The sequence below is a fragment of the Symphodus melops genome, assembly GCF_947650265.1.
Source record: "Symphodus melops genome assembly, chromosome: 16".
Lineage (NCBI taxonomy): Eukaryota > Metazoa > Chordata > Actinopteri > Labriformes > Labridae > Symphodus > Symphodus melops.
This window is the reverse complement of record NC_136706.1, coordinates 4,686,254-4,707,369: the sequence shown is the minus strand read 5'-3', so window position 1 is coordinate 4,707,369 and position 21,116 is coordinate 4,686,254. Positions and strand designations below refer to the sequence as shown.

The window sequence follows — 21,116 nt, the reverse complement described above, 5'->3', positions numbered from 1 at the left end:
GCTTAATGCTATCAACAGGAAGTACATTACTTGAACCATTTAATGTTAGTTGAGTTAGTGTGCAGTTTTGAGTCTTCGGCAGTATGTGGTTTTGGACACAGCCAAACATTTTTGTTTGTATACCACCAAAACAAAAGTTATTTTAACACTCAAAAAGAGGATTTCGCATTTTGGTTTCCTGGTTAAAGATCAGCCTGTTATCAGAGTTGTGTCCTTTAACATTTTCTGCTTTACAGCCACATACTGCGGCATGGATAACAAGGCTCTTGTACTATCCATTTGATTCACTCTGTGGACTACACTCGTAAAAGAATCATCTGAGGATACTCATCTCCACACCTCTCAAAACATCACAGCCGACTTTGTGATGAGTTTCTCCATGGAGACTGACTCTGACTGACAGGCATGAAGACAAGGACCTCTCTGATCTTCAAAGTTACTTGTAACAGCAAATTACTAGTGTGTGTCAAAGGGTGGGTGAGTGTTTTTGGCCTTTTTCGCCCCACACTGAATTCAATCATATAACCCATCAAGGTAATGACTGCGCTTCTGAGTAATCTTTCACACCGATTAAGGAAAAGTTTGATTTTTTTTTTTTTTTTAAGGAAGAAGAGTGTCAGTGACAAAAGGAAAAGAGATTAAGCAGAACAATAAAAAACTTTTGCTTGGTCGATTGAAGACCATCAGTCCAAATTGCATGTGGACTAAACAAAACTAAACATGGCTCACAGGCCAAACCCCTCTGCTGCTAATAGCCATTACAGCCTGTATGCCTTTGTAGGCCTCACAATAGCAATCATGCTGGGATTTTGTGTGGAGCTTGCTGGCAACAGTTATTAGCCCCTCAAAAAAACTTTAAGGGGGAGCAGTCAAGGGGAGAACAAGAAGATTTGGGGGACAAGGGGGGACGTCAGCAGGAGGGAGAGGGTGCGAGGTCAGAGGGCAACACCAAAGCGGAAATGGGAGGCATGGGGGGGAACAATGGACGGGGCTGGACTAAGACAGACAAAGCTGGAGGGAGGGTGGACAGTGCACAAAACACAGGAAGATGGGGAGAAAAAGATGAGGGGACAGAATGGAGGGGAGCAAAAACAGATGGTAAAGGCTGGTATGAGAGAAAGGGGGCAGCTTAGAGAGGATGAAGAGAGTTGAAAAGGTAACACATGCATCACGACAGAAGCACAAGAAGCCGAAAGGGGATCAATTGCTAAACATGACTGAATAACATATGGCAACAAATTGGAAACACTGTAGGCCACTTATTCAGCCTATTCACAGGGCAGACATTTTCACGCTCTCAGGATTGGAAGTACAGCTATGTTCATTTTTCTGAAAGTAATATAAGCTACATGTGGGAATCTTTTCTTTATCATTCCACTGCTTGTTTGATCAACGTCTGAAAAGATGATGGAAAGTATAAATGTTGTTACATCAGAACCATATTTAAAGTTACACCACATATTTGTTTATTAGCTACTTCACTAAAAACAACACAGTTAGCCTCCCTTTGGCTAACATTATTGTATCACTGTTAGCTATATGGAAGTGTATATTTCCTGCTGACGGTAGTATCAGCAAGAAATGTTTGCCTTTTCTGTCAACTCTATTATTGAATTGTTAACTTTGCATTTAATCAGCACCTTGCCAACATAAATGTTATCTAATAATGTATGTGTTAGCTTTTGCATCTTGTAACATCAACAAACAGTAATATTAGCATTTATGGGACTCCCAATCTAACCAAACAGTATTGTAAGTGTTCAATCACTCACTATAGATAATATCACTGTTAGCTAGAAATTGATGCCTTTCTTGCATGGTATTGTGGTAATAGCCTATTAGCTTTCAGCCACCTGCTCGCTATCATTACTGTTAATTTAGCATTACCACTCTAGCTAATAGGCTATTGAACAGATAGCCCTGAATTTACAATTTTTCAAACTGTATTGTTAGTGTTCAAACACTATGCTAATATTAGGCGTAATGTTGGCAAGAAATTAACACCTTTTATGCAAAGTTGTTCAAAATCAAATGGTTGTTTTATCATTCAGCTACTCCCTCCCTGATTTACCTTTAAAATATGAGTTCAGTGTTTAAGCCTTTCATATCTTGTAACATTTTTCTACAGCATTGTTTCTATTTTGTTACATTCTGGCTTTCAGTTATTTTATCTATCTGTTGTCCTTTTGTCAGAGTCTTGACTTTACAGCAGAATGACACCATAACAGTATCAGAGCACCATGATGATGTGGGAGGTCAGGCTAATATGCTGCTGTGTGGTCAAAATGCATGAGACTTGTCTGCAGCCACAACAAAAATCTTCAAGCTATCATGAGTCCTGAATAGGACACATTTGTCCAGGCACCATAACCTTCTTTAATTAAAGACTACAAACATGGGGGAAATGTATAAACAGCTAATTAATGACTGACACATTCCTTATATCATAACAGAAATAATTGTACATGCCTTTATATTTAAATGTCAGTGTGGGAAACCCTCTAAACAAAAATATATGTTTCGGCACTTGTGAACTACTAAAATCATCGCCCTAATGGGATCATCAATAAGAGGTGTTTCTGCAGCTATTATGACCTAATTATCTGCTCCTCTCGATTCACTGCCCACAAAGGGACACGCAGCTTGCTCGGCTACATTTATAAAAGTTGTCATTACGTGAGTGTTTTTTTCTCTCTCCAGCCGACAGGGGTTTATCTATTGCCTCGTGCGCGCGCGCGCACGGAGGAGGTTGTGCGTCTCTGTATTCACGGGAGCGCGCATGCACCGCGGATCGGACCTTCACTCCTCTGCTTTGTTTAATGGAGAGATGCAAGAAGAAGCACCTGCTATTTCTGAAGAGTTACGCCTTGTGTTTATCTGCCCCTCACTTGTTTTGGTATGACTTAGTGTAGCCTATTTAGACCATGTTATTCATGTAATTACTTTATATCCAAATGTGTTATTCTAGTAGACTTTTTTTTAACTTTTGTAAATAAAGTTACGCAAGCTTTTGAAATCGCTCAAGAAATAGCCTATTCAGAATACATTTCAAACCGTTTTTGTATTTTTTTTAAAAACTAAAATGCTATAAAATGTAATTACGCCAATTAACTTTAGCTCCAGTTAGAATCAAGTGAGAAAATTTCCACTAAAAAATAGTAATTTATTATTTTCTTATCTGTGCAGTCGGAAGTGACCTCTTCCCTTCACCTCTTGTCGCACCTGTCGCCGCAGGCCGCGCTGCTCACTCGGGGAGGTAAATCCGGAGATACACCCGTCAACAAGACACACCCGGAAACAAGAAGAACAGAAATACGCGTTGCTTATCTAACTTTGAGAGTAGCTTACTTCTTTATTTGAGGGCTTAAATCAACTTTAATGAAGGACTTACACTTTGAAGGATAGGAAGCATCTTAGTTGTTCTAAATGGAGAGTTTAATTAGAATTTCTTCCACGTATCCTAACTTTATATGCTATTTTAGTATTGCCATAAGGTTTTTTTTGTCCCATGTAGCCTGAGTTTAGTTTACACAGTTTAATCTTATTCAATTGGGACTACGGATTTTAGGAAACGAAAACTTAAAGAAGAGCTTAAAAGTGTTTGACTTTTTTTTTTTATAAAATGTCCTCTCACTCCTGATTTACTGCCTTATTTTGTTCCAAGTATGTATTTGAATATCCAGTTTTAATATCCAGTTATTTTCTTTCTCCTAATTAAGCAGCATTGAGTAAGCATTTTATTGTGAAGTTGTCCCGTTTCTTTAACTAAAACTGTAGAGCATATGGCTTATGTTATCATTGACAAATAAGACTTAAGATAAATTGCTTCATGGAAGACTTCTAATTTCTATTATTAGGCTACAAGCATTTTTTAAAAATAAGTCATTTTGTTTTTAATTTTAGATTATATAGCCTGTCGGCAGAACTTTATTATTTTGCCCTGAAAACATGCATTCAATATTGAGGAATACCAATATTATAACGAAAATGTTTGTCTTTTTCGTGGCTATTCCCTGAGTGTGTTTCTGGAGCCCAAACTGCATGTAGATCATATTTCATAAGCGACCTGTCAGTGTCAAAAATTAAGGCAATAAAGAAAGTTTTGCTCACTTAAACAAGTGCATTTAGTCCATGTAAAACGTTTTGACATGAAGCCTGAGGAGAAACAGAGAGATGCTGCAGTGAAATCTTTTCTAAAAATCATTCTGTCTTATGAAAATCTGTGTTTAGGGCGTTTGTGACTCCTGGCCCTTTGGCGAGTGGACCCTTATAATTAAGCGCTCTTTTAATTCAAGGTATCATCGCGATAGATACCAATCTATGACTTTTAATCCCTGGTTAAACTCTCTTTAACCTCTCTCTGCATCTTTGCCCTGCAGGTACTTGTCATTTTCTCTGCGCTCTGGTCGCTTTACAGAGGACTGTCTCTGTTTCCAGCTCATGTTATGATTCCCTTTAGTCTCCTAGCTGTTTTATTTATTTAAAAACAGACGCTCCCATTGTCCTGCTGCTTTTTAAAGACAAGGGTGGAAGGACTTCAATCACGAGCTGGCGAGATAAGGACTAAGGTTGGGTATACCCGCATTTTTGTTCCATGTTCTTGCTTTCAACCTCTCGTTCACACTGAATTCATTCATTTAAATCTATCAATTAATTCCCTTAGATGTGCAGTTACTCCAAATGAAGAGGCACGTTGAATTTGTCTAATTCTATTTCCTGAAAAGTAACCTAAAACAATCCTCTTTTAAAAAAAAAAAAAAAAGTCCATAAAGTTGGTTTTCTATCAGCAGACGACACGGTGCCATGGATGTGTGTCATTAAAGTGTTGTGTTTGTTTTACAGGCTCGTGAGAACAACATTAACAGCGTTTTAACTCAGGGGGACACCCTGACACCCTGGTGTGACATCACGCGTAACGGAGCCCCACGACTCACGCAAAACAAACTACCCAGAAGCGTCTGCAGGTCGTTTTGCATGCGAGCCAGAAATGTATAGTGATTTTCTACCCTATAACCCTGCAAACACATCTCAGCTGACACGTATTTCTTAAGCTTATTCACTTCTTTAAATTGAGTAACTGGAAGCTAGAGGATGCAGCTGAAGGGAGATAGTTTGTTTTAATTATATTTGAACATTTATTGTCTGTGTATGCCTTAAACTAGCATCTTTGTTGTTGTTGTTTTTTCAATCTCAGTTTTTTACCCCTGACAAATAACGGATTTAATGTCAGGACAAGAAAAATAAACTATTGAACTGTCCGTAACAAATGTAACCCACTTAGTTTTTATTTTATCAATAGTCAAGCTGAAACAAATGCAGTATCATTAGATTTACCCACGTTTAAAAAAAAAAAAAGACCAGGAGTAATAGGGCCAGAAAAAATAGTAACTTTTTCAGCCTAAAGTTTGAGTAAGGGTCAAGGGAAGAGGACAAGTAATAATATTCAATGATAGACCAATTGTTAAAGTCAGAGCTTGGAAACAACCTGTTTGTTTTAGTAAACAAACATAACTCACTGAAAGAATGTGGCTGAACTCTTCTTTCACAACCTTAATTCTTAACTTCTGTCTATTTCAGTTCCCAAACCAACCTTCAGTAAAAGTTTAGAAACATGCACAGTCTGTTCTTCCTCGGTCAGGTGTGCAGGATGTCAGAGACGGATTGCATCAAATCAAGCACTAAATTGTTTGTTGACGCGGCGGAATCCGACTGCGTTGACATTTGACGAGATGGGATACAAAGAGTATTTTTCTTCCACACACGCACACACGGTGTCTAATTAAAGCTGGGCTTTCACTGGAGGTGAATCGAAACAAGCTGTTTTTGAAATGTGTCCTATATTTTTTTTTGTTTTCCATAAAACCACGCCCCCCCCCTACCCCCTTCTCTTCCAGTCTTCCTCCAATGGCTGAAGGGCTCCTTCCTCTGCGCAGCCCCGGTTGGATAAAACCTGGCTGAGTGTTGGCAACACACACACAACACAGGACAGGACGACACATCACATCACACGTCCCTGCCTCCTTCAACACTTAGCGGACACACACACCGAATCATACCGCCTGAGTGAGCCGTCATTTGGATAATACTGTATCACCATATCTGCTGGAGGACGTTTATTTTATTTTGAGCTGCGACGTTGAAAGGTAAGCTGTGACTTTCATTTCTGTGTGTGGTAATAATCAACGTGATGTCTTTTGTGGCGATATCGGCAGCACTATAGAGGCTCCTCTGAGAATGAGAAATAGAAAAAGAATAAACACCAACAAACAATGTATTTGACGGGACTGAATAGCCTCATAGTGGTGAGAAAAAAAATAAGGCAAAATGTTCCCGTCGTAATAAAGATGGTAGCCTACTCAGGTCCAGGTGAGCGCAAAACTTTAAGGAGCAGAAGCCAATGATCATTCAGGGTCATCTTCCAGGCGCACACAAAAACTGAACAATCGTTGTCTGTCTAAAAGTCATAGGCTGCTTATGAATAGGAATAGGCTCTGTTTTGCATCTCTTTAACATACACATATGCCCCCCCAATAGGATACAGAACAGTTTAATACACATGTTATTCTTATGCTCGTTTAAGTCTTTTTAATTAGTTAAAACTGGGAACTGAAAAAAAGAGAAGTAGGCCTACCGGGAAAAAAAATCACAACAAAACAAAGTCTAAAACAAAACTTGGGTATTTTCCTTGGCAAGCAGTGGGCGTATATGTTGACTCTTACGTCTTCATAATTATTGATTTTATTTATAGTAGCCTACAGCAATTAGTGCTAAATGGTTTTGACATCACACTAAAACTAGGTGAAAAAGTTCTGCAGAAAAAACAAAACAGTTTTAACAGTTAATATCGTGTTACAGACGCTAATTAAGGTTGATACATTTTAAACAGTGAAAATGACATTTCTAGCTTTCCTCTCAAGTGTAGCTATCATACAATCCAGTGATACATAATTTATTAATTACTGACAAATTTTTTTAATTATATATTCTGATCGATGTATATTTTCTTCAGTTAATAAGAAAAAAATATCCAGTCCCCTGATATTATAAAGGAATCATTTTTGCAATAATTATTCTATTCATTCTTTGTTATTTGAACATGTTCTGAAATATTCTGATTCCATTTCTTCCAAACAGTATTGTTAAATTAAATAAAATGGAAAAAGGGATACAGATAAATACACTAACAACGTTGTATTGAGATTTAAAACTACCATGTTCAGATGGATTCATTCATTGATGCCAGTGAAGTCACTTGACACATTAACATCAGAAGAGCAAAGCTAATGTAAGCTGGCTGTGCACAGTGGGACACGGTGTGGATTTTATTAGTTAAGAAAACAAAGCCTTCACTGTAAGTTCTGCTGTCAATCATCACACAACAGAACTCTAACAGTCTGTGACAGTCTGCTAATTATTTAGTTCATTTTAAAGCTTTCACACAACAGGTTCTGAAAACACCTGACAGCTTTAATGGCAGCTTGAAAATTCAACATTTGATTCTTTTAATCACAGCTAAATTAATGTTGTTTTTTTTACTTGTACGTATACTAAAACCAAATCACAGATTATTTCAGAAGTTAAAGTGGATGGACAATAACTCTCTGTTAGTCTGAAAGTTTGTGTTCCACATGTAAAAACATCCACACCTCCTTTCCCTGTTTTAGTGACAGATAGATGGGCACTTTATTGTCATTGTATAAAAGAACACAACAAAACTTTGTTGGCAGTAATCCTGTACAGCAGCGTTACAAAATCTGCTCAAAGGTTTAGTTAGGTTAAGTTTTTAAAAACTTAATCTTGGTTTCAAAATTAGCCAGAAATTTTGCACAAAACATTTAATAGAAGTAAACTTTGTTTTGATGAAACAGAAGTCCAAGGGCTGATTGTCACTCGTCAAACTTCTTCTATGTAAACAAATATTCCTTTTGGCAATGTATTTTGCTCCTCTATTTACTCTTGAACAACTAAAATTACAATCTATTTCTCATAATTATAACATGATTGATGGCACTAGTCAATCCTTATTACCAAACCGTTAATAAAGGGACATTTCATGTATAACAGCAGCAGCCATCTGAGTAAGCCAAAGGATGGGGAAAGAATATTGATAATTTAATTTGATCTGTTATTTATCAGTATTTTGTCACAAACAACGGCCTGTTCCATATACATTTTAAAGTGAAAATACAACGATCAATGGATTTAAAGGCACACATAGGGGAACTGAATTCAATAAACAGCTGTATTTCCCTGCAGAGAGCTACTGCGAGCACCAGCTGAGTGTTTGTTCTGTACCAGCTCTCAGGCGTCACACATGACAAACAGCCACTTTCATAAACCTCCATGTTCTCCTGCAGCGTGTGCTCGACGGTGCGTTCAGGAGCACACTCATGCCAGACGAGGTGGGCTGGGGAGTAAAAACACTTTAAACTGGGACAGCGTGGAGGAGAGCATCACGTTCAGCTGGTGGAGCAGAGAGCAGAAACTCAGGGAAATGTCCAACCACAGTGGGAGAGGTAAATACACAACACAAGCAGACTGAACAACATTTTCAGCATGTCAGAGCCACTCTTTGAACTTTTGTAGAGAATCATCCTTAACAATCAGGTTTTCTTAACATTATACACACGTTTACAAAATCAGTCTTCAGAAACACTGCGTCATTTGTTAATAGCTTCTGCACCTTTTTTGTGTCAAATACCCATAAAGACCAATATTAGTTCCTTATTAGGTTGCACAAAAAGTAGTGTTTAACATGTGTTACATTGAAAGAAAGAATCACAGAGGGCCTCATTCTGTTTACATTGAGAGAAAAACGTTAACTTAATTTTACTCAGATGTTTTCTGTTGGTATGTCTCTTATATGCTGACAATAGATGAATTATTATGTATTACATTGCTGAAATGTTGTGTATGATACATTGAGTGAAATGGATCATCTTAGATCACACCTATAAATGACCCAAGTTGTAAACACATTTAAATCTATAAGTCAAAAGCTGATTCCTCGTTTGGAAAAGGTTAAAATGATTGATCAGTACTCTCCTTTTACACCAATGGTCCTCCCTAAAACTGCAAGTAGGCTAATAATGGTTAACATAAAGCGTGACACTAGCCCACATAATGTGCTTATAAACACAAATTATGGAGTAAAAACATTGTGAGGTCATTAGCACTTCATGATTGTCATGACTGCATCATTTTATTGAAAATGATAATCTGACATCATTGAGACTGTTGCAACCTTTTGAGTTATAGGGGGAATAAAAATGGTCACATCTTAAGGTAATACTGGCACGGACATTAACACTCTGCCCAAACACAGTAGCCTCATGACAATAAGCATTCTTTGTGCGCAACAAAAACGGACATTATTGTAACCATAGAACAGGGAGAAACTGGCTTAAAATAGGCCGGAACAGGCAGGCCTGTGAATGTTTAAATAAAGATAGGCCTTTAGTGATTTGAATATTTTTGCTTTAATAACTTAGCTAAACGTAAACTCTAGGTTCAATCTATATTTCTCTATTCAGCTATCAATCTGTCTAAAGTTTCCTGGTAATGAATTGACGCATTGGTTTTTGTTTTTTTTGTAGTGCTCGCGATGTCCACGCACTGTCCGCGTGCCCGTGTATTTTGCGCGCTCTCGCTCTCCTCCCCCCCCCCCACCCCCCGGGTGTGCTCCGCTTTAATATCCTGCAGGTTGATGAAGCTTGGCGGGGAGATTTTTTTCCACACTCCGCTGGCAGCGTTAATAGAGGCTCCCCCCTCCCTCACCTCCTCTTCCCCCCCGCCCCTCCTCCTCCTCCACCCGGTCTCGTCCGGCTGTTTGATGTGGAAATGAAAGCTGGGAAAAGGCTGAGAAAGAGAAGCGTCTCAATGGGTTAAATTAAAAGCGATGGTGTTCTTGCAGAGTCACCACCGTGCAGTCTATAGAGAACATAGAGCAGGCGCGAGCGCTTCGTCTGTCGGTGTTACCGGTTTTTTTGTTGTGTTTTTGGAGCTGACTTTAATCTCATGTAGATCAGATCACTTTTAACAGGACTGTTTTAAATCTGCCCAATAGGCTACTTTGTTGGGGTTTTTTTGGAAATGTAATAAATCAACATTGTTCTTTTTTCTTTGAAGTTATCTTCAACATGTTTTAAAATTAATACCACACCACATGAAAGATCAGTTGGATTTTCAGATGTGATCAATACTCTGGATGAATCTTATAATAATGGTAACTACTACAGTGCGTTTCCATACCACAAAAAACACATGTACTGTATGTTTACATAAATAAGTGTTTACATAAATAAGAATAAGCAGCCTAACTAATATTATTTAAATTTCTGTTTAATTTTTCTAGTTACAATCAACATGATTTCTGCATTTTATTTATGAAAGATGCTAAAACATATTTGGTGAGGTGGTTTAAATTCATTATTTTGTGTTTTTGTTTAATATTGTGTTTATTGAAGCACACTGAGACTCGTGTGACAATCAAGAAAAAGAAGATAAATAATAAACTGTGTTAAAAAGTGTTGTTTAAAATGAGGCGATTGTCCTGTAAGTGATAACAGATTTATTCATGCTTGGCTGTACATTAAAACCTCACATAGTTACAGATTTGTAACAATATTGAAAACGTTTAAAATATTTAAGCACTGAACATTTTCGACCCAAACAAGTGCCCCTCTTTTTAAATGTCAGGGAGAGCAAAAAACAGACTTGTCACAATTTAAACTATGGATCCAACTTTGTGGTCAATCAACTATGAGATCGAAGTTTTCATGACTTTTGTAACTGTCATCTTTTTGATTCCTGAGTGTACAACATGTCTTTTTACAGCTACTTTTTTCCAGTGTGAGCTGTGTAAGAGCATCAGTGTCTTCAATCAGTGCCTTGTGAACCTCTTGTCAGTTTATTTTGAGATATTGAAAATGGATGCCAGCTTTCAGGGCTCATAATTGGACCTCTTGTTCTGGTTTTACTGCTTAATGTGTTTTCAAAAAGCGTGTGTGCCCAGGTGTGTTTGACTTTCTGACTTGTTGCGGGTGACGTTGGCATGCCTCACTGTCTCTGGTTCATGACATTTATGAGTGTTCATCCCCCCTCCTCCCCCAGGTCATGGGGGTCTTAACCAACTAGGCGGAATGTTTGTTAATGGACGCCCGCTTCCGGAGGTGATCCGGCAACGCATTGTGGACATGGCCCATCAGGGGGTTCGGCCCTGTGACATCTCCCGCCAGCTCCGAGTCAGCCACGGCTGCGTTAGCAAGATTCTGGGACGGTGAGAACCTCTCTCAACTTCCCACTACTGCAGATCAGCACGTTTGCGTTCTTTGATTCCTAAAAGTTGGTTTACGTATCCTGTACACAAAACCTCAAACCTTACCGTCAAAGTAAAAGTCTTTTGATGTTTCCCTCCAGATACTACGAGACAGGCAGCATCAAACCTGGCGTGATTGGCGGTTCTAAACCCAAAGTGGCCACACCGAAGGTTGTGGATAAAATCGCAGATTACAAAAGGCAGAATCCCACCATGTTCGCCTGGGAGATCAGAGACCGGCTGCTGGCGGAGGGAGTATGTGACAGCGACACAGTGCCCAGCGTGAGCTCCATTAACAGGTGACAAAATGAATTATGAATGAAAGCCTGTTCGAGGTACAAATGTGCCTCTCTGGGGAGGCAGTGTGTTGATATTGAGCTTTTGAGATGACTGGAAAAGGACAGATTTAACATATGGTTATGCTATCACTACAAAGTTAATTAAAGAAGTGTGCTAAACGTAAATGATTGTTCTTTTGGCTTCAGAATAATTCGAACAAAGGTCCAGCAACCATTCAATCTGCCTCTGGACGGAAAAGGCCTGAGTCCTGGACAAACCTTAAGTGAGTCTTAACACACACACACACACACACACACACACACACACACATTTGAGGTCATAACAACATGTATGATCATGTGATGGTGAAGGATTAAGGTTAAAGATTAAAGAACCTACCCGTCATTCTGTAGGATTAACTGCATAGCGTTGGGGTAACAGGACTACAGTGAGTTGTTGAAGCCTGTATCATTGTGCCTAAAATGAGTCTTTGTTTTTCTTCCTCTCTCTCTCTCTCTCCCCAGTCCCCAGTTCAGCTGTCACTCCTCCTGAATCTCCACACTCAGACTCTTTGGGCTCCACCTACTCCATCAGTGGCTTGTTAGGGATCCCCCAACCCAGCGTCGAGGGCAAGAGGAGCCACGATGACAGTAAGAATTAGATCAGATGAACAACACAGCACATTTTGTTTCTTGTTTTTAGACCATTGTTAAACACAGGAACTCAATCAGACATGTAAGAGTGTGAGAGATAGAGGAGGGTCAATCTTAACCTTCTTTCTCCTTCTGTTTTAGAACAAAGAACTGAGGTCATTTTTAATACAAACTCTTAGATCCTGTAACTTTGTTCACGTTACAATGAAAAACAACGTGGTACCTTTTGGTTGCTAAATGGCTAAAGATCGGTTGTTTTTTAAAGCTGTGTTACTTTGAAATTAAGTCAATCATTGGAATAATGGAGATTGTATTTTGTTTGGTTTCTCCAGGTGATCAGGAGAGCTGTCGACACAGCGTGGACTCACAGGGCAGCGGGGGAGTCCCGAGGAAGCAGATGAGGGTGGATCACTTCTCGGCAGCCACACATCTGGACTGTGGGTTTGATCGTCACCACTATCCCCCGGACTCATTCGGCCCCGCGTCCGGAAGCAAAACAGAGCAGGTAGCTTATAAGCAGCTCAAATGGAACATTTCTATATCGTATTGGCTGTCCGTGCTTCTTGTTTCCTTTAGGATTTGTTCTCCACGTTTGGAGCCATTGAATTCTGCATTTCTTTTTTGACTTGCAAACACGTGTTTTTTGCTCCTTCTCCTACATGAGCACATTACTAAAGTAATAGCTAATCCCTGCTCATCATCTGCAGACTTTGTACCCGCTCTCCCTCATCAATGGCAGCCTTGATGAGGCCAAGACGAGCCTCTCAACATCTTCGTCCGCCATTGGACGGAATCTAGCAGCACACCAGAGCTACACAATGGTGACAGGTGAGAAACTTTGTCCTGGATGTGAAACCCTTCACTTTTTTTTTTTTGTCCATATTTTTTGCATTTCACTTCCACTCACCATTTTAATTTTTTTATCCAACCGCCTTCCTCTCACCCATTGCCTCCACCTCAGAGCCCCTCCAGTCGCTGCCACTCTGCCTTAAACAGGAAATGTCCCCAGAAGTGACGAGCACAAGCCCCTCCCCAAACATGGTGGCGTCCAACCTGGCATTCGTTGAGCTGCAGGCGCTGCAGAAGCCCGTTTCTGTCAGCAACAGCTGTAGCAACTCCAACCATTCCCCCTATGCTTTCAACTCATTCTCCCATCATGCACCTGTGTACGGGCAGTTCAACAGTCAGTCTATCATTTCAGGTAATACAGGGATTCATGTCATCTTCATGTTCACACTCTCTTTCATGCAAACGTGCTTCTGTGGGGCAATAAGTGTAAAACTGAAACCCTTTTTTTCATGTCATTATTGATTAGTCTATTTTTCATCTGATCTGTTGTTTAATGGATAGTTTGGCTTATTATTTGAAATTCACACTTCACTAAAAACGAGTCGATACTGCAGCCAAAGATAACAAAGTGAACCAATGAAAAAGCTGAAGTCCTTTCATTTTGAATACCTTAAATGGTAACTTCATAGGAAGAGTGCTTCAACAATTAAACATACATTTACTTCTTAATAGGTGTGCTTTTACTGCAGCAAAGGAAAACCTTATATCGGAGTTTCTTAAACCAAATAAATTCTTATATTACTACCTTTAAAGAAAAACCTTTAATGATTATAATCGATACACTTTTTATTATTCGTGAGTGAACTATTTGATTTATCGTTTAACTTTTTGTGTTATTTTTTCTGCAGCAAAAATTCGACCCATATTTCAGAGCGTGCACGGATGTAGCTGTAACTCCAATCTCCGTTTCGATGTGAAATGTTTATGCGTGTGTTTTCAGGGCGTGACATGGTGAGCTCCACCCTGCCAGGTTACCCACCTCACATCCCCTCCCCCGCGCAGACAGGATACACCACCTCAGCCATCACAGGCATGGTAGCAGGTGAGAAAGCCTTATTAGCTTGTTTTTTATGTACAATTTTAAAGCTAAGTAGAAAAAAAAGATTGTAAGTAAATAATAAAAAGATTGAGGAGGCAGCTGAGTGAGACAGGTAGAAAGAAAAAGAATGAAGAGAAGATGAAGGAAGAGATGGAGTTTGATAAAGGGCGGCAGGCAGGGGTTTGTAGATTAACAGAAACACAGGCTGAGTCAATGAGTAGTCTTGCCAGGGTGGTGTGTGTGTGTGTGTGTGTGCGGGTGCACATGGGCCCAGGGGGTACATGGAGCAGGCTGAGGGTTCCGCCCTGCTGCTCACACCCCCCACCCAGACACCTCTGACCACACATCGCCATGGGAACGAGGGGGCCCAGGAGGGAGATGCAGGGTGGGCAGAGGAGAGGAGGGAGGGTGTAAAGTCTGGGTATGAGGAGGAGGTCTTTGGTGTGTGCATGTGTGTGTGTGTGTGTGTGTGTGTGTGTTCGCTGATATCAGGATGCCTGCATATAACCGGAGAGAGAGAGAGAGAGAGAGTGTGTGTGTGTGTGTGTGTGTGTGTGTTTGTGTGTGTGTGTGTGTGTGTGATGTGCCTTTTTTATTTGAAGTCTGCCCTCCGAAGCGCGAAATGAGAGGGTCTGATTTATTATTTTTCTGGTGGGCTCACTGTGAGGAAGAGTTGCTACACAATTACTGACTGAAGAGGGGGGTTAGGACAGGAGGAGGAGGGTGAGTAGGTGGCAGTGTGGGTGGGGGGGGTTCGGGGATTCATTCCAGTCGACATAATTACCAATTAGATATTGGAATGTTAAAAAAAGAGAAGAAGGAAAAGTGGAGTACCAGTGAAGCTAAAGCTGGGAGAGGAGGACAGAGGGAGGGAGGAGCAGAAAGAAGAGGAGGAGGAGAAAGAAGAGGAGGAGGAGGAGGGCATTTCAGAGGGCAGCGCTCTGAGGAGAGAGAGGGCGTAGAGGCTGACTTCATGCACGCACCACTGGGCTGAGGGATTTTACCCTGAGACATCCACCTGCACCACAGATTAATGGTTTACAGGCTGCACTAACTGTTGGTGAATTATGAGCTAAAGCTGAGCGCGCACACGTAAACATAGATGTTCACACACACACACACACACACACACACACACACACCGATCTGATGGCGGTCTCTAAGCTTTGTGTTTTAACAACAAATGTTTCCTGTGTTGTTGTTGTCAGTGTTTGATGAGGTTTCTTTCTCTCTCTCTCTCTCTCTCTCTCTCTCTCTCTCTCTCTCTCCTGCAGCAGGTGCAGAGTACTCGGGTCAGACTTACAGCCACTCACCGTACACCTCCTACAGCGACGCCTGGAGGTTCACCAACTCCTCCATACTGGGTGAGTGAGGACACACACTCTGTGTACTGCACTCTGTGTACGACATGTTTGTCTTTGAATGCTCTCCCTCACCCAGTAGATATTAAACATGTTGTGTCCCTCTAACGGATGCATACAAACACACAACCTGAACTGAAAAAAACTCCACGTAGTTGAACCTTAAACTGCACTATAGTGAGTCAACGTGAGAACGCGGCAGGATATAATCAGGAGAATTCACCTCAACCAAGTGGAGGACGTTGTTACATTTATTCCCTGAGATCCATTCACGAACGTAAATTGTTTGCACGCTACCACCACGATCTCTGTGCGCGTAATTAAACTGCTGCATTATGTTTTCTGTTGGTCGGTATGTTCTTCCCCGCTCTTTTGTTGGTACTGCGATGATGTCAAACCAACCATAGCATTGGTACAAAGGCAAATGTTCCCATGTAAGCGTCGTAAAGCAGACTCTGTTGCTTTAACCGCCACTTTCACGTCATTCATTTACCTCATGTCATGCCTCGGGAGACCACCCATCCCCACCCCCTCCAGTCCTGTAGGAATAGTCTCCCGCTCTAAGATGCATGTGTGAACAACCACAACAGGATGAATGTAGGGGCAGTCTTCCTGAAATTCTCATTTTCTGGAGTGCATAAGTGAGAACGGCTGTACACACTCTAAAATATTCATTTCCTCAACACGCTGGATCCTTTTTCTTTGATCTGTTTAGCACTTGGGGCTTTACCGTCTCTACACATTCGTGGAAACACATTTTATAGAAGTGGATAAAGTCAAGGCAGTTTTCATTCCAGAGGACAGGTCTAAGAAAGAAAGTGTGACAAACTGTCCTATTTCCTCTGACATTGGACACCAACAGCAGATATGTATGTCATCCAAACAACATTTCTACACAAATCTTCAAAAGAGAATCTTTTGCTAAGAAGAGTTATAAGGACAGAGGTGTTTGAGGATATACCTTCCCCCTCTGCAGAATCAATCAGTCTGCTTAGAAAAGGAAAGTCCTTAACTTTTCTGAGCTTTTCATTCCTTACAAGACAGGAGAGTTCAGACTGAATCCACTTGCAGGACACACAGTCAGAGCAGCTCAGACTGTCCACCATCTGCTGTAAAACCTGGGGATAATAAGGATAAAGAAAAGTCTGATCCACGCAGACCACGCTTTCTGCTTCTTACGGCCCCTCCATGTGTTTCCCCCCCTGCAGGTTCACCGTATTACTACAGCTCGGCCTCCCGCACCGCTCCTCCGTCTGCAGCCGCCTACGACCACCTCTAGTGTCTGCTGGGAGGGGCCGACTCTAGCGCTGATGGACCCGAGTGGACCTGGACGCCTAGAAACTGGAAATCTTAACATCAGCTCACACTTCTGATTGAGGACCAAGGCATGAAAGTCCAAACTGAACGTGACCTTTAGACTTTGCTGATGAACCAGCAAAACATTTTCACCTCCTCCTGTGTTATTTATTTGTTGTTAGTGATTCTGTTGCCATGGTGACGCCGACTCGTGCACGTTTACAGACTCTTAACTCCTCCCATGGGCCATGCCAAGGTGCATATTTTCTGTCTACAGAGCTCTGTTTTTGCCAAAGACTTTCTTTTTCTCGCAAATCTGCAACATGACACCACAAATCCAGTGATACAGATATGCAACGTCTTTATACTATGCCTGCTCTTTGTTTACAATACTTTATCTGTCCTATCATTACAAGTTAATTCCTCTTTTTTTTAAATCTGTGTCTGCTTTCAAATTTCTTTTCAGACTTGTTTGTAAACTTAGATTTCCACATCCTCCCTGTAGTGAAAACGGACTTAAAAGGTGGCAAATGAAATCACAACTACAACAAAATGCCCACATCGGCCCCCTCAAAGATAATTAATGTATTTGTCCAGCAATATGTAAATATTGTAAATGATGAATGACCTATGAGGAAGTGATGCAATTTTTCTCAGAGAATGACTGATGATGGTGATTTGGCTACTAAAACCAACAAGGCTTGAAATACGTTTGTTTTGCGTCAAATAACTTTAGTTTGTTGTCATGCTGATGTTCTGATGTTTGGTAAGAACTGTGACTATTTTTTCTTATACTGGTATTAATATTATTGCAGATGTAAATAATGAATTTCTAAAGAATTATTTTAATTAAAGCATGACAAATTTACTGTTGAATTTTCTCTTGTTGTTTTTCTTTTTAAATGTTTGTTACTCAAATACTAAGAAATTTTGCAAATAATCATTAATACAGGCGTAGAGCTCACAGTTTAAGTGGAAATGTCAATGAGTGTTTACCAGAGGTGCTTTAAAACGAACAATCATAAGAAACTAATATCAGCTTAATTTATTATTATTGTTATTATGATTATTATTATTATTATCATCATTATTATTATTATGCTATTATTTCCTACTTGTGCGGTATGTCGAAAGACAGCTGAAATGTGATATTTTTTGCTTCTCTCAGCATTTCAAAAGGACGAAAGCAATGATCCTGAAAGCACGCGCATCTGTTTAATTTCTTTTTTTATTTTCTGCATCATGTAGTTTTATTTGCAATTATTTCGTGCCTCTTTGCGGCCTCATAATTGCGGCGCGTTAACGACGCCACGGTTCGGCGGTGCCGCGGCCCACCTGGTGCCGCCGCGTGGGACGGCGCGAGAACGATGATGGATTGGTGGAGGCCGCGCGCTTCAAATCCTGCAGCAAGAAAAAACTGGGGGAATAATTGCGTGCACGCACGTTTGCGCGTTTTTTTAATAATTTTACAGTCAGACACGTGAGTAAACAAAGCTGTGTATTATAAGAAACGAGTTACGACTTCTTCTGGTTAAAATAAAATCAATTACATCGTCTGATTTCTTTAGAATGAATGCTCACCTGAAGAAAACGAGCTCGATCACATGGTTGTATAATTGTAATATGGATGTAGACTGAGGTTTTTTGGACTCTTTAGCTTTTTATTAAAGGAAGTGGGCCTTATCTGCAAGTAACCTGTTTGTCAGAAATGTATGCACACGTAAGAAATTATCAATTAAATTTCTAGAAAATTTAAACCTTACACCACCTATTTATTGTTATCAATTGATTTATTTCCTTAAGCTAATTATTTTGGTGGCTAAAATAACGTTTTTTCTTTTAAATGCTTTAAATTATTATTATTGTCACAAATTAGTTTTATGAAACAACTTCTAGATTTCCAGCATTGGAGAAAACAAATAGTTTGCCGGTTTTATGTTATTCATTAGACCACTACAACCTCTCAAATAATTTCAGTTCACAAACTTCTGTGAGGTTCATGGCCTAATTCATCATTAAAGAAGCTCTCAGAACTAATTACATAACTCTTGTGCTTGACAGTATGGAGGCTTTTGTCTGACTTCTGAGACAATTACTTAAAATCCTCGGTATCAGTTCAGCCGGTGGAGTATCTGTCCTCTGATGAAGATCAGCCCTGACATCTTTTTGTGTACAGTAGCACTGCTTTTTTCTCTCCGTCTCTCTGAGCCTTCTCTCCCCTTATATTTCCCCGTTTTTCGGACTCACCTCTTTACACCCCTCTCTTTGTATCCCTCTCTTGTGGCCACACTGTAAACTTTAAACAATAGCTGCATTTCATCCCATTCTATTTCAAGTGTCCCGGGCCACTCCAGACAACCCATCAACTAACTGGACTCTCATTCTTTCTAGGTCCCTGCTCAGGCATGCAGAAACACACTCTATATACACTCAAACATACAACAAGTTTTTTTTTTTAAGTCAATGTGCCTCTCAGGGACAAGGAACTGAACTTCAAATTCCTCTAACCGGCTGATGTCCGAGCGGAGAAATAACAGCCAGAAATGTTAAACATTAACCGTCCTGCTGTCGAAAGAGCAAAAAAACTAAACGTTATACTGCTACACACTCGAGCCACAGCAGACATAACTCCTCTGTGTGTCTCTCTGGGCCTATTAGCGAGGAGGTTTCGGGCCACAGTGCTTCTGGTCTGGTAATGAGCCCGGCAGCACAATACAGGCACCGGGCCGGAACAGCTGAGGGCAGACAAAGCTGGCAGGACGGGGCGACTGGGACTTACTACATTTAACACACAGACATACGAACACAGTGTCCATGTATGTGTGTGGCAGAGACAGAGCAGGAACGTGTAGCTTTGTGTGTTTTTGTGATATAACCCTGTGTGTGGTGGGGAAGGCATGTGTCCCATCGCCATTATGGGGACAAACTCAAAGACAGAACGGGGGCCCCTGGAGAAATTGCTGCCAAAAAGGCAGCAGAGGAGTGTGTGGCAATCAGTGGGATGACGGGTCAGGGTTGTCCTGCGCCAGTCATCTGGAAAGTTCTCCACTTATCTCTGGGCCCGAGACACTGGCCAACCAATTCAGCCTGGCAAATAAGTATTATGTAGGCTGACAGAATTGGTCTGTCCAAATGAACCGCAGAACACGCTGTTGTTTTAAACTGTGAATGGCAGCGCTGCTGTGTGGGCCCCGCCCGAGTTCAGTCCCTTTGTGGCCCTCAAGAGAACCCAGATTGAGAGTGAATCCATCACCTTGTTTATTAAATGTTTTGGGTGAAGCCAGGCTGATTATTCAGGGTCTTTTGTTCTCTCTTTACATCGAGACCCTCTTTTCTTGCAGCCATTTCTCAATTTCAGATTATTGTCTGCCGTTTCAACAGAACCTCATTTAACCTCCTCTACTCTATTTCCCGACACAAGACATAGAGAAGCTTCCTGAATTGTGTGAAATGTATAGAAACATTTGTGTCAGTGTAAACAACGATACCTGTTCGACACAGTGATAAGCCAGGTATAAAGACTTGAGAGAGTGGCTATGATCTCCATAACAGAAATTTAAAAAAAAAAAAAAAGTTTTACATTTGGCTCACCAGTTACAAGATGTATAAATCACGGCCCCATGCTGCAGCACACATCAGCTCACCCCAACTTCACAGTGACATTTACTTTAAACCACAAATGTCACCTCTAAAATGGCCAGAAATAAGTATTGTTCATGTGGGAAGATTATTTTGGATTTAGGGGCAATTCATCCCGAATACATGAACATGTGTACAGTTTTATGGCTGATCGGAATCTCCAAGGAAAACACAGCACAAAGCCAATGTGGTTTAAAACATTCAAAATCATTCAAAAAAGTGTTGAGCTTATTTTGTGCGAGGAGAAACCAGAAAGACCAGGGAAAATTTGACCCGTTTGAGGCAAAAGATAAAGTTCAAAGTGCAAAAAAAAAGAATTTAGATTAATCTTAAGAGAACCATAAATGACTTCCAAGGTAAACCATCGCACAGTTTTTGAGATACTTAAATTGGTAACAAAGTGGCGGACCACCCAACCAACATCAGCATCCATGGTTGGTGTAAGAAACATTTCAGCCTGAAAAAAGAAAAAGCCTCAGAACACCTGAGCAGACATCAAATGACAACACCTTTCTCAAATTTCAAGAAGCCATCTCATCTCCTCCACCTTTAACCATAATGCACCTAGAACAAATGTGCCAGTGAAACAGAGCAAAGTGGTCAAACAGAGGGTGTTTCTGTGTGGGGACAGGCAGAGGGAGGAAACACAGGTGCCCTGTGTCCAACCAGCCTATCAAACAACA

The 21,116-nt window shown here is 40.6% G+C and overlaps 1 protein-coding gene across 1 annotated transcript in view; it reads left to right on the top strand.

Annotated features, from left to right (window-relative positions):
• pax8 (paired box 8) overlaps window positions 1-17,664 on the top strand; it is a 22,825-nt gene extending 5,161 nt beyond the window's left edge. The window contains exons 2-13 of the mRNA XM_079364050.1: window positions 5,895-6,143; window positions 8,358-8,516; window positions 11,113-11,278; window positions 11,419-11,616; window positions 11,803-11,879; window positions 12,121-12,246; window positions 12,582-12,754; window positions 12,957-13,077; window positions 13,211-13,450; window positions 14,039-14,140; window positions 15,412-15,501; window positions 16,707-17,664. Coding sequence (XP_079220176.1) covers window positions 8,495-8,516; window positions 11,113-11,278; window positions 11,419-11,616; window positions 11,803-11,879; window positions 12,121-12,246; window positions 12,582-12,754; window positions 12,957-13,077; window positions 13,211-13,450; window positions 14,039-14,140; window positions 15,412-15,501; window positions 16,707-16,777 — 1,386 coding nt within the window. The 5' untranslated portion in view covers window positions 5,895-6,143; window positions 8,358-8,494 and the 3' untranslated portion in view covers window positions 16,778-17,664. The remainder of the gene's footprint in view (window positions 1-5,894; window positions 6,144-8,357; window positions 8,517-11,112; window positions 11,279-11,418; window positions 11,617-11,802; window positions 11,880-12,120; window positions 12,247-12,581; window positions 12,755-12,956; window positions 13,078-13,210; window positions 13,451-14,038; window positions 14,141-15,411; window positions 15,502-16,706) is intronic.
• The last annotated feature ends 3,452 nt before the right edge of the window (window positions 17,665-21,116 follow it).